Genomic DNA, 12,743 nt, shown 5'->3' on the forward strand with positions numbered 1-12,743 from the left:
GGACCCTGGAGGGGGAGCACAAAGCCACGAGAAGATTCTCTGAAAACACCTAAAAGTCACCATCTCTGTGTTACTCACTCTGAGTGAAGATTCAGTATATTGCACGGAAAACTAGCTGCACATTTATTCATGAACAATATATATATATATATATATACACATATACATATACATATACATACACACACATTTTTTTATATAAAAAAATTTTTATTTCACCCACTAAGTTTTTTTGGCTAACACCCAAACCACCACATGTGAACTATCACTTTGAATGAAAGTATATGGACTATTATTTGTGCATTCACTTTTAGATACCCCCTTTTTTTCTTATTAATCACGTTAGTGGAACCACAGTATTCAAGTGGGGCTTGCTTAGTGCTCACTTTATTCATAGAAGATAATTATGTTCATGTATGCTCTTTTTGTGGGGTTATTTTTGATTGTTTGATGGGTTATTGATTGCTATCAAGCATTGTGTATGCACTTAGAACATATTTGATCACTATATTCATTCGTGTTGTATAATAGCCTGCACATATATTATTTATTTACTATTGCCTGGTATACTACACCATTTAAGGTGCACACCACTAACTGGTCATTCATACGCACACTAGGGAGCGCCACAATCCCCTCTCACCCTACTCAAAAGGCAATAAACACGCCTACTCCCATGGGAGGAGAGACAGGAAGTGCCACAATAAAGTACAATATAAAAGGTAATTACAGCGATAAAAATTTTCTTGCGGCATTTGAATATCTATGCAATTAACTGAAGAGGGTAAGATTAAGTTAAAAATTTGAGTGGAACCCTGCTCTGTCAGTCAAACTGTAAAACTAATGTTAGGTGCCCACAAAGAGTTCAAATTGTGCAACTTCCCCTTTAAATGAGCAAGTCACCTTTGCAAAATAAAACAAAAAAGGTCTGGCACTTGCAATCTATCCTAAATATCACAAAGTGCTTTGCATCAAAACATATCAAAGTGAATATCGCATATTACAAATCACATAAACGTAATGTCCAAGTGAAAAAAAATAAATAGCCCAATCTAGTGCCCAACAGACTGTGAAACTGTGATCCACAAGTGTAATTTCTGCTGTTACAATAGTCTCCCAGCTTCTTTACCGCTTGTGCTTAACATATAGGTGTACACTCACCAAAAGTGTATGACCCCTTTTTACAGATAGGTCAAAGTGTTTTTTCAGCTCCCAGAGGGTTTATAAAGTGATGATCCCCAGATCCTCCTTCAAGTAGTATGTTCATTCAAAAGGTAATAAAGCAGGAAATGGCAGATAAAAGTAACAGTGTGGTATTTATTGATAAAAAAAAAAAAAAGGAAACATCCAATAAAAGTAGAAGGTTACACTCACATTCTCCAGTGCCTGAAAACCAACACCAGTGTATACAGCCGATGTTAATCAGAATGCTCCGCCATACCACTCTGACTGGTTGGCGTGCATTCCAAGCCTCATGTCTCGGCTCATTACATTATATGAGACCCAGAAGTGATGGTCCTTGCGCTTCAATGTACATTTCACCAGGGTCGCATCTTCAGGAAGTGGCTTTAGGATAGATTGCAAGCGCCAGACAGTTTTTTGCTTTATAAAGCCCTGCTCAGTTTTGTTTTTTTTTTTGCCATCTGTGTCCCAATAGAGAGATATCCCCTCCTGTAGACACAGCAGGAAATGGGAGGAAACTTCTCCAAAAGTCAGGGTAAACCACTCTTCATGTTCACAGAAATAAGTGCCCCTTTGAAAGATTACAACATATGATTCCTGTTTGGACAAATAAAAATTTAGATTTTTTTTTTTCTTCACTTTCAGTCCCAGCGACAGTGGTCCGTTGTATTTACCAGGATTGGCAAGGGAAAGAGTGGATCTATGTATGTGCCATAACTGGCCAATCCCTGTGGAAGCTGGAAATCACTGTAGTATATAGGCACTGTAGCAGTCTCTGCTGAACCGGCCAAATTTTGATCCATGTATGGCCAGCTTAGATAATGGAAAGGGTAGTAACTGGAAACAAAAGTCAGAACACCAATTCTATAAAACTATCTTCTTGAAAATACAATCAAGATTCACAATATGCAAAAATGTTGGCCCTGTTTTTCACTGTATTGGCGAGTTGCCAGAAAAATCTGTTACACACTACTATGCTTAAGAAATAGATTATTGAAAACAGTTTATGATGTAGGGTCAATACAGTTATTAATGGTGTGTTATATTTTGACTAGTGCAGTCTTCTTGCTCATTACTTCACTGGGTTTAGGCAGCTTTTTTTTGCAGATTGGAATGGAATTTTGCTTGTATAAAACAAAGAACAGTTGTAGTTCGGCTAATCATATTATAGATTTAATTTTGTCACAACAAAAGAGGGGATTTACCTTACAGTTCAAGGCTATCGGACTGACATGAGACCCACAAAACAGTTAATAAATCACACTTTGGCTCTAATGACCCATTCCTGCCATAGAATGGGCACATTCTTTTGTTTTGTTTACATTGGTGTGCATCGATGAATGAAGCTCTGTATTCATTGTACTTAGTACTTGAAAACAGTACAACCCACTTAATACTAAATGGACTTTTCTGAAAGCCTCCAATAAGAAGTGCCTATTGTTTTCTCAAATCATTGTTCTACCCCAGTACTTAAATTTTATAGGTAAAATATAGGCTACAACAAGCAGATTTCTTCCTGAACTTCACTTTGGGGCTAAAGTAAAGGGTACTTTCAGCAGGCAGGGCTGGTTAAGCCCAAACTGATCTTAAAGTATTACTAAACCTAAAAACACATTGCTTGCATTAAGCTGTGCCCCCATCCCCTTTCCCTGGAAGAGAGGGAAGAAGAGATCAGCGCTGTGCAGGGCTGAATCTTTTCTCCCCTTACTTCCACTTTACACTGCATTCAAGCAGCAGCAGGAACCACTGGCTCTTGCTGCTGTCAGAGGAAGTGGGGGGTAGGTCTAAATCCAGCTGTGCAAGTCGATGGAGTGCAGCTTCGTAGACACACAGCTCGGGAGGGTGGGGACTACCTCTCCCCATAGCCAGCGGCTGGCTATAGTAGTCCCGCAGAAGAAAAGGAGGAGCCAAGATCCCCGCCGGGGACACCAGAAGAGGAGGATCAGGGCCGCTCTGAGCAATACCACTGCACAGAGCAGGTAAGTATAACATGTTTGTTATAAAAAAAAAAAATGTAAAAAAATGTTGTTTGGTAGCACTTTAAAAAGATTAAATTCAGACTAAACAATCGTTCCATTCAAGAGGCGTGGGTGGCTTGTCTTGTACCCACCTCCTTAGTAGTCTACTGCAGACAGCCCGTAGTAGGAGGATCTGCTGGGTTAACCCATATCTCTGCTCAGGCATATATCTCAGTTTGCAAAGGCCATTGCTGCACACAATGTGCATTTATAGTCTTTGTGACAAGGGAGTACTAAATTCAAAAAGGAAAGATTTTGTGCCAAGGTGTTAGCTTTAAATATACAAAAAAGGACTTTACTTTTTTTTTCCTTTCAGTAAAACTTAATTTATAAAATCACAAAAAGGGACAAAAAGCCTGATGTAAATATATTTTTTAATACAGGTTCTCTTTAATTAGATTCTATACCCCTGATGTCTCATCTTCCTTCCTTTGAAGCTCTCCAATTACATTCTTCTAGACCCCTGATGTCTTGCCTTCCTTCCTTTAAAGCTTAGTGGAGCGCAGATCATGCTCCAATAGCTTCTTTCCAGGGAAAGTGTCACCAAGAGCCAGAAGTGACATTTTACACATAGCTTCTGGGTTAGTTCTATCAAATGGATGTTCACTGGTTTCCCTCCCCTTGACAACAGCCAAACAGGCCCGCTTTCAGCTCCTCTGCTCTCTTCAGGCTGAAGACTGAGAGCTGATCAATCAGCGGTGGTTGATTGCTCAGTTCTCTGTCTTAGAGCCAGCAGGAGACAGCTGCATCTAGGATCGGTGCCACAGCCATCTAAGTAAGTAGAATGGTTAATTTTTTTTCTAATCCCATACTTCTGAGGATATTTCATTTGATGCTCCCTTTGACCTATTACACCATAATAGCCATACTGTCATTACAAAAGTAAAAAGTATATAGGGGCTTAAATCAATAACTCCAAAAAATATAAATTTCTGATAGATCAGCTTTGGCAAACTGTAGTATTACATGGTTCATATTTCCTACCAAATGCCATAAAACCTAGGTCTTTAGAAGGTCCATATTTAAATTTTCAGTGGCTGGTTACTACAGGATATTTTTGCTGTAACATCAATCTGTTCTTTTCTAAATCTAGATACTGTAGATGTTTATGGCACATTCAGCCACAATCAGCTGCAGCAAATTTACTCAGACCTTTATCTACAGTTCAGTTTACACTCAAGCAAAGGACAAAGCCGTAGCAAAACACAACACAAAAGTGAGGGAAAAAAGCCAGATTGCATTTAAAGAGAAACGTGGTGCATTTTCAAATAGACATGCACAACGCACAACTGGAGTTTCTTCTGCAGATTATACCTTTGTAATTTTTAGACCACTCCCTCATTTTCTAAAACCTTACGCCTTAATTTTTTGTTATTGTAATAAAAATAAAACTGTATAGATCAGCCAATCGTGGAAGTTCTCAAAAACATACAAACAAGTACTCTGTTAAAAAATATTTTTTATTTAAAAAACAAATACCGAAACTATTGCTGCTAGCTGATTATAGATGCACTATAGCAAATGCCAACCAAAGCTTTGAGAGCCACATCTCACACTGAGCTCCTCCTCACTTTAGCCTACACGGACCTCAGTTTCCAGCTCAAAAACACATTTTTCAAAATACCTGCTGCATTATGAACATTGAGTATGTATACGGATCACTACAGGTTTATTCATAACTATTTTTAAACTTAAAGAGGCTCTGTCACATACCAGCAGCAGCTTTCAATCCCTGTTCCACCAAATTCTGATTAGACAAAGTTCAGTCACTTCCGGGTGTCAATGCTTACCTTCATCCGCAAGGCAACCTAGAGCCCAGCTACAACCCTAAAACGATATGAAATTCTGCTTCCTTATATTTTATAACTTGCCTATGTGTAAGCTGGTTAAATGACCACCGGAGCCCTGGTTTTCTACTTCAGGGTGGTTCCCTTCTCTTGCAGGATCCTACGGAAAGTAACTGCACATGAGAGCTTTTGTGAGCACCACATAGGTCAGGTTAATCATCCAAGTTTGTGTTATGCTTTTTAGGTATCATGCATTAGGAAGTAACACTCTGTTGAGTAGTTGAATGTCCAAGAGAAAAGACAAGGAGAGCGGCGCCTCTAGGTGCCGATGCATAACACGTCTTTTTAATAAACACTTGATACAGGCAACTCACATTTGTGCAGTGAATTTAGTCATGTAAAAAATCCCAACGGGGGGAGATGGCATCAGTTGACAGTCCAGCCCAGCAGGGGGAGAAAGTGCTGGGCACAGGTGTTGCACATATATATGTGTGGTTTTGCACTCATTGGTACCCCTTTTTGGTTGCGCATCTAACTTTACTTTATACACACAGATTGGTTGCGCTAGTTCTTTGCGCATTCACTTGTATTACTGTGTTATTTGAATGTCCAAGAGAACCATATGTTCCGCCCTATAATTAGCCATTATAGTTTTCCTTCATAGTTCGGAACTCAAGTTTGGAAAACCATAGGTTAATTGGCGGTGGCTCCATTCCATTCCTTGTGGGACCAGTCATGCAACTTTGGACAGCTCCTTTGGGGGGGGGGGGGGGGGGACTTCAGGTGAATCCGCTGCAGTGATCCAAACGGAAGTGGATACCTGTCAAAAACAGATACGCGCTCCCCCCCACCTACCCTGCCTAAAAATGTTTTATTCCAAATGTGGATGAGCTTGCTTTATATATTATATATGAAATAGTGTTATTGTCCTCGGATGCAATGTAGTTCTCCTTTAACCACTTACCGAGCTGCCATAACCCCGGTATCCCGTGTTCGGCCGGCTACAAGATAAAAGTGGTCTCTGTGGCCGATTCGCCGCAAGATCACTTATCGGTGCTGGGAGAGGCCCCTCCCCTTCCCGCCGCGATCCGATGCCCTCCTCCACTTACCGGAGCCATCAGCAGCAGCAGAGGCAATCGCGTCCTCTCACTTGCTGTGCATGGAGAAGAGTGAGGGTAAGATGGCCCCCACCCATCTCCATGGCACTGCAGGGCGACGTCAAAACGTCACTTCCGCCCATACGTCTTAAAGGCACATTTTTTCAAAGGACAATTTTTTTTTTAATTTTTTTACTGCATTTAAGTCCAAATATGAGATCTGAGGACTTTTTGACCCCAGATCTCATATTTAAGAGGATCTGACATGCTTTTTTCTAATACAAGGGATGTTTACATTCCTTGTAATAGGAATAAAAGCGACCCAATTTTTTTTTTTTTTTTTTTTTTAAAAACAGCGTAAAAATAAATAAAATCAAGTAAAAAAAATTTTTTTTTTAAACGCCCCACCACGATGTTTAACTGCTGTTCTGAAAGTAGCCTAATGCTAGCCGACCACATATTGGTTTACAGGGGATTTCATCCAGGTTTTGATAGCAGGAATTAAAGGAATCTCTATGTGACTTCGATTGAAATCGTTGGTGGTAGGTCGCACTGACCCATTTGGTTGATTTTTGCATTAGAAAGTGGGAAGAAAGTGGTTGAAATTGCCCAAAAACTTTGTATTTAAACCCCGACAATGAACTGCTCCTATCTGCTCCCTTTTGGTCTGGGAAAGGATATCGATGCCAAAGAATAAAAAATGAATATATCACAGCTTACCAGTCTTTACATGTGGTGCAATAGACACTGAAGTGCAATGCAGCTCTCGTTTTGCTAAAAGTTAGAGGCGCTCGGGGGTCCTTCAAAAAAAAGAAAAAAATTGGGACAAGCAGAGATTCCCCTTATGAGTGGAGCTCCGCTTTAATTGGCAAAGTAGAATGAAAAGACTAGTCCACTTTAGTTGAAATATTAGTTTTCAGAGACCACAACTGGTCACCGTATACTTAATTACATTATATTATAGTACACATCACCTAAAAAATTAATTTTCAGAAGAAATAACTGACCCCTTGCTTTTAAACATAGGGTATTCATTTAACCCCGAACCCACAATTCAAACTAACCTGAACTTCACAAAGACACTAGAGTGAAATGTATACTTGTGCAATACTATATTATCATACATGATAAATACTGCCACTAGTGTTTACCAAGTTATAGGAACCCTAAAACTGCAAGGGTAACAAAGGACAAACTAGTTTCCATTTTAACCTTTTAGCTAGATACATTAGGTGTGTTTGGTGTGCAGATTTGATCGAAAGATTGATAGTCTACCTCATGAAGAAGGGGGACATGGGCCGTTCATCTTCCTGAGAGCTGCAAGAAAATAAAACAACATTAACATCCAACAGATGGAGGAGCTGGTACACCAGACACACACATTACAAGCGTTTCCTTTACTTTGATATTAACCAAAAGCAGGTGCCATCAGATCTGTATCTACTCTGACTTAGCTAGCTTGGACCATTAAAGAAGACATGCCACCTACAAAAGCAGTGCGATAAAAAAAAAAAAAAAAAAATAATAATAATAAAAAGGAAGGGATTCTTCCTAATGCAAATCACCATACGGCACGTTCTCTTTTCTGAATGCTTTTAATTGGCGAGTAAAGACAGGTTCACTTTAAGGAAGATTATTTTTTACATTAGTCAGACTGTAGCACATCATGACTTGCCCGATTTACCATATACAAGTGACTACATAAAACTTAGCATCAGCCTGAAAATCTAAAATACTTTTAAAGTATAACTAAAAGGCAAAACTTTTTTTTTTTAATTTTGGATAAAGTAAGGGAGGGTTATAACCCATCTGATTTTTTTTTTCTCCATCTGTGTCCCATTGCTGGAATTTCCCTTTACTTCCTGTCCCATAGCCAAAACAGGAAGGGAGAGGAAATCCCTACAAATTAAAGGGAATTCCTTGGGGACCCCCAGGTCACCAGAACCTCTTGCCGGCGAGTTGTATTACCATCTCCAGCGCATCGATGGTTGGTGGTGGACACGGCGTTCCTTGCTGAGTGGCTTGGGTGGTCTGGCCGCAAGCTCGATGACGCCTTCTTTGCCCCCCCCATGGTGTGCTGGAACGTGACGTTGGGGGACAGCCATGGCGGCGCTCCCTACATGAACATCTCCCGCTGTTTGGTCTCTTAGACTTATTTGCTCACAAAACCAAACACTGGGAAACCACTGTTCCCCATTTCTTTGTTATTACTCACTTTGAGCCAGGTAACTTCACCCATTTTCTCCACTCACTCATTTTTTTACTCTTTTTCGTTCGTTGTCACTTCCTCTACACTTGACTATGGTTTCCGCATTCTTTCAATACTTTTTTTCTTTTATACTTTCCTATTCTTGTACTACTCCTACACATACACTCTTTACTCACTCACATACACCCCCCCCCCCCTCCCTTTTCAGAGGTCTCCAAATTGGAGCGATTTTTGGTTTACACGTTGTCACTTCACTTAGTTTGACCAACCCGGGGTCGGTCTGTGTGGGTAGTGTCTGCCTCGTAGCGCCCCCTCAGCTCCGGGATGTGGCATCATTGGCTGGTCTGTGACTCACATGGCTGCACCACCACTGCGCAGATGTATACGTAAGTCTGTGGACACAATGTGTATATGTGTGGGTGCTTCATATTTCACATTTGCCCACTGGTCCCCCTTAAATTATTCTTACATGGTTGTTCTCCCCATTCTTAGGTACTATTTCGGTTTTGCTCCTGAGGGGCTAGAAGGTCCCGAAACGCATAGAGCTTACAACTACCGACATGTATATACTACCATTATGATGTATGGATGTTCTATCTAGATCTATTTCTTTTTTGTTTGTTTTCTTTCATCCTCAAATGACATATTAGCATGTCACTCTGTATACTATCTAGTACAACGTGTGTCATATGCATTTTATGTTATTGTAAATGATTCCTTGTTGGAATATACAGTATTGTGCAATATTAGGTTCTAGTGAAATATAAAATAATTGATATATAGCAAGAATCATTATCAATTTTCATGTTATTATATGACTAATTGAATCTATTAAAGCCCTTTTTATTACAACATTGTTTCATTGCGTCAGTGTGCCTCACACAAAGTCCTGCCCTTTGCTTTCCTCTCCATAATTTTATACTTTAAGTGTACCAAGATAGATCCAGGACCAGAAGGTTTTCCTGAGCTCAGGATGCCACCTGCTGGTGTGTGTACAAGCTGTCAAAATCTGACATGACCCATACAAGCTTTGAAGCCTTAGGTTATTTCTGAAGCAGAAGAAAATCGGTGGCCACTCCATTAACAAAATATGTCACTGAGCACATGACCCTGACATACTTATCTGCTGTTACATGCCTTTTAAATACCGACAAAAAAAAAAAAAAAAAAAAATGATCTCCCATGGGCTTGTCTTCAAGTTAAATATGAATTCTTTAACAAAATGTGTATTATGGATATGATCTGTTTCCACTTTTTACCAGCATAACCTGAGCATTAACAACTACTCGGTCTCCACAAGCACAAATGTGACATCAGCGCTGCGATAATTCTGCATCATTGAAATTTAGAGGTTAATTATATAATAATAATGCATGTAAAGCATTTTTAAAGCACAAACCTACTGCCTGGACTCCATGACATAAGTGAGAGAATACTTACATATATGACTGAAGGAGAACCTTTCCATGCTAACACTTGTTGAGGGCTGCCAGGGTTGTACTAGTGCTCTGGTACAACAACGCTGCAGCTGTTCTGTTTAGCAGGCACAGCCAAGGTCATTCTCTCAGCTGTGGAAGATTACTGAAACCTCAATCAGGCTCCATGTAACAAACAATCATACAAGTGTCCGGTAACATACTGATACAGCTGGTAGGAACGCTGCAAAACGTCAAAACACCACATCATGTTTCTGATGAGCAAGCTTCTTCTACATAGTTCTGGTAATGCATTCGTTTAGGCGGATTGTGGGGGCACAGTGATGCGGTTCACGAATGCCAATCTATTTTAGCCAATGCTCCTTACACCTAAAAAGGAAGGACAAGGACATCTGCCAGGGTGCATGGTTTAGTGTACACATGCCGCAAGCTTCCTGCTTGCATTCTGTATTGCTGTGTGTGTGTCAGGGATGGGATTACTATTTACACTATGTTCCTGTTACATCAGACGTGAGCCTGACTATAAACTCAGAGGAAGCACAACTCATAGAATAAATCTTTATATACAGGATTTATAGAACACCAACAGTTTGCTCAGCACTTTACAACGTGACAGTTACAATTCAATACAGGAGGAAACAGATCATGCACGTTAAACCGCAAAAAGAGCTCCTTACATACATACATACACACACATAAATATATATATATATATATATATATATATATATATATATATATATATATATATATATATATATACACACATACATACACATTCTGAGCAGGGCCCTCTTAATCCTCTTGTATTTTATTGTATTATCTCCCTTTTTATAATGTAAAGCGCTGCGTAAACTGTTGGCACTATATAAATCCTGAATAATAATACACACACACATATATATATATATATACATATATATATATATATATATATATATATATATACATACACATACATACATACACACACACACATTATATATATCGGCTTTTAATTGGCTTCCCAGGGTTATGTTTGAAACCATGACCCTGATATATTTTTGTTTTCTCTAATACTCTTTATTTCTCATAAAAGCGATCCAAGCAACGGATTAGCCACTGAAATCACTTTTAGAAGTCATCCCTCCTTCTTCCACTTGCTGGTGTTTCTCAGGCTTACCGTACTTACCGGTTAGGCCAGGAAATGATCCGACAATTCGCACGGCTGGCCATAAAGGTGAGAAGAGAGGAACAGATTGCCTCTCCCCCACCCTCTTTGATCTAGGAAGACCAGAGTGACATTATGACGTCACTTGTGGTCTAGGGTGGAAGTAAACTTTTTTTTTTTTTTTTTTTAAGCATTAGATCAATCTTTTTTTTGTTTTGTTTTGTTTATCTGCTTTCAAAAAGGTAGGAGGAGACATATGACCCCGGATCTCACTATAAAGAGGACCTGTCATCCCTCATTTTTATCACATTCGTGTAAAGTGCTGTAAGAATATATAGTCAGAGCCCCAAGCTCAAAACAGGCTTGTTTGCCAGCAGGCAATCCCAGCCCTAAAAATTGACAAGGAAACAGAGAATGTAAGGAAGTGGGCATTTAACCGCTTCAGCCCTGGAAGATTTTACCCCCTTCCTGACCAGAGCACTCTTTGTGATGCGGCACTGCGTCGCTTTAACTGGAAATTGCGCGGTCGTGCGACCTTGCACCCAAACAAAATTGATGTCTTTTTTTTTCTCCCCACAAATAGAGCTTTCTATTGGTGGTATTTGATCACCTCTGCGGTCTACAAAATAGGGAATAGTTGGCATTTTTATTAGTAATTTTTTTTTTTTTTACTAGTAATGGCGGCGATCTGCGTTTATCGGGACTGCGACATTATGGTGGACACATCTGACAATTTTGACACATTTTTGGGACCATTGGCATTAATACAGAGATCAATGCTATTGAAAATGCATTGATTACTGTAAAAATTTCACTGGCAGTGAAGGGGTTAACACTAGGGGGCAATCAAGGGGTTAATGTCTTCCCCTAGTTTGTTTTTAACTGAAGGGGGGAGGGGACTGTGCAGGGGAGCAGACAGATCGCTGTTCATACTCTGTATGAACAGACTGTTCTCCCCTCAGAGAACCGGAAACTGTGTTTACACACACAGATCCCAGTTCTCCGTGTGCCCCGAGCGATCGTGGGAGCCTGGCGGTGATCGTGACCGCCGGTCACTCGCATCAGCTTGGGGGTGGGGAGGGGCGCGCCCCCTAGTGGCCACAGGGCGAAGAGACGTTGTTTCGCCCAGCCGTGCCATTCTGCCACAGTACAACTGCAGCGGATGGTCGTCAATGGTTAAATGGCAATTCCCTCATGATATAGCATACACAAATTCGTAAAAAAAAAAAAAAAAAAAAAAACGTTTATTGAAATATACATAGAAGATACATATCCAAATACATAAAGGGGGCTAACAAAGAGTCACCTATATAGCTATAAAATTGCCACGTGTAACAAAACATCAAATGGTAGAATATGAAAACTTGTCACAGCATAATGTCAAATGGGCGTTGTATTGTGCTCGTTTCCCAGCGCAATACCCGCTTCCTCAAGTCTTCAAGCCATAGAGTATAACTCCACACCTACGCTCAAAATTGTCTGCCATGTCCTAGCTAAGGGGAGACTAAAAGATAGAACCGTCCAGTCAGCCACCAACATACAGGGAAGTAAACCAAGCTATATCAGAGGGTACATGGCATTTACCCTCAAACCTGGATACGATGAACCACCCAAAATTCAAATCAGAGGTTAGGTCATCCCTGCAACAAGTGCATATCATCCAATGGCTCTGAAACTCATAGTTGTTCCTCTCCACGAAAATATTTAGTAAAAGGCGAAAGATTTATTCGATCTGAAGAGAAACCAGAGAATGTTTACATTCCTGGCGATAGGCATAAAAGTGATAAAAAACAAAAAACAAATTTAAAGTGCTCCCATCCCTTTGTGCTTGCGCACAACAGTGAAAGCATATGCATGTTGCAAA

The 12,743-nt window shown here is 40.1% G+C and overlaps 1 protein-coding gene and 1 non-coding gene across 6 annotated transcripts in view; both read right to left on the reverse strand.

Moving 5' to 3' along the window:
- The window catches only part of FAM13A (family with sequence similarity 13 member A), a 280,680-nt gene that overhangs the window by 77,076 nt on the left and 190,861 nt on the right, over positions 1-12,743 (reverse strand). For 4 of the 5 annotated variants that reach the window (XM_073600928.1, XM_073600935.1, XM_073600923.1 and 1 more), the window contains one exon: positions 7,360-7,401. The exons of the other annotated variant lie outside the window; for it this stretch is intronic. In XM_073600928.1, coding sequence (XP_073457029.1) covers positions 7,360-7,401 — 42 coding nt within the window. The remainder of the gene's footprint in view (positions 1-7,359; positions 7,402-12,743) is intronic. 5 annotated transcript variants of the gene reach the window in all.
- Positions 12,517-12,631, reverse strand: LOC141124988 (U5 spliceosomal RNA). The gene has a single exon (XR_012241300.1). It is a non-coding gene; the product is annotated as a U5 spliceosomal RNA (small nuclear RNA).

The sequence above is a fragment of the Aquarana catesbeiana genome, linkage group LG01 (assembly GCF_042186555.1).
Source record: "Aquarana catesbeiana isolate 2022-GZ linkage group LG01, ASM4218655v1, whole genome shotgun sequence".
NCBI lineage: Eukaryota > Metazoa > Chordata > Amphibia > Anura > Ranidae > Aquarana > Aquarana catesbeiana.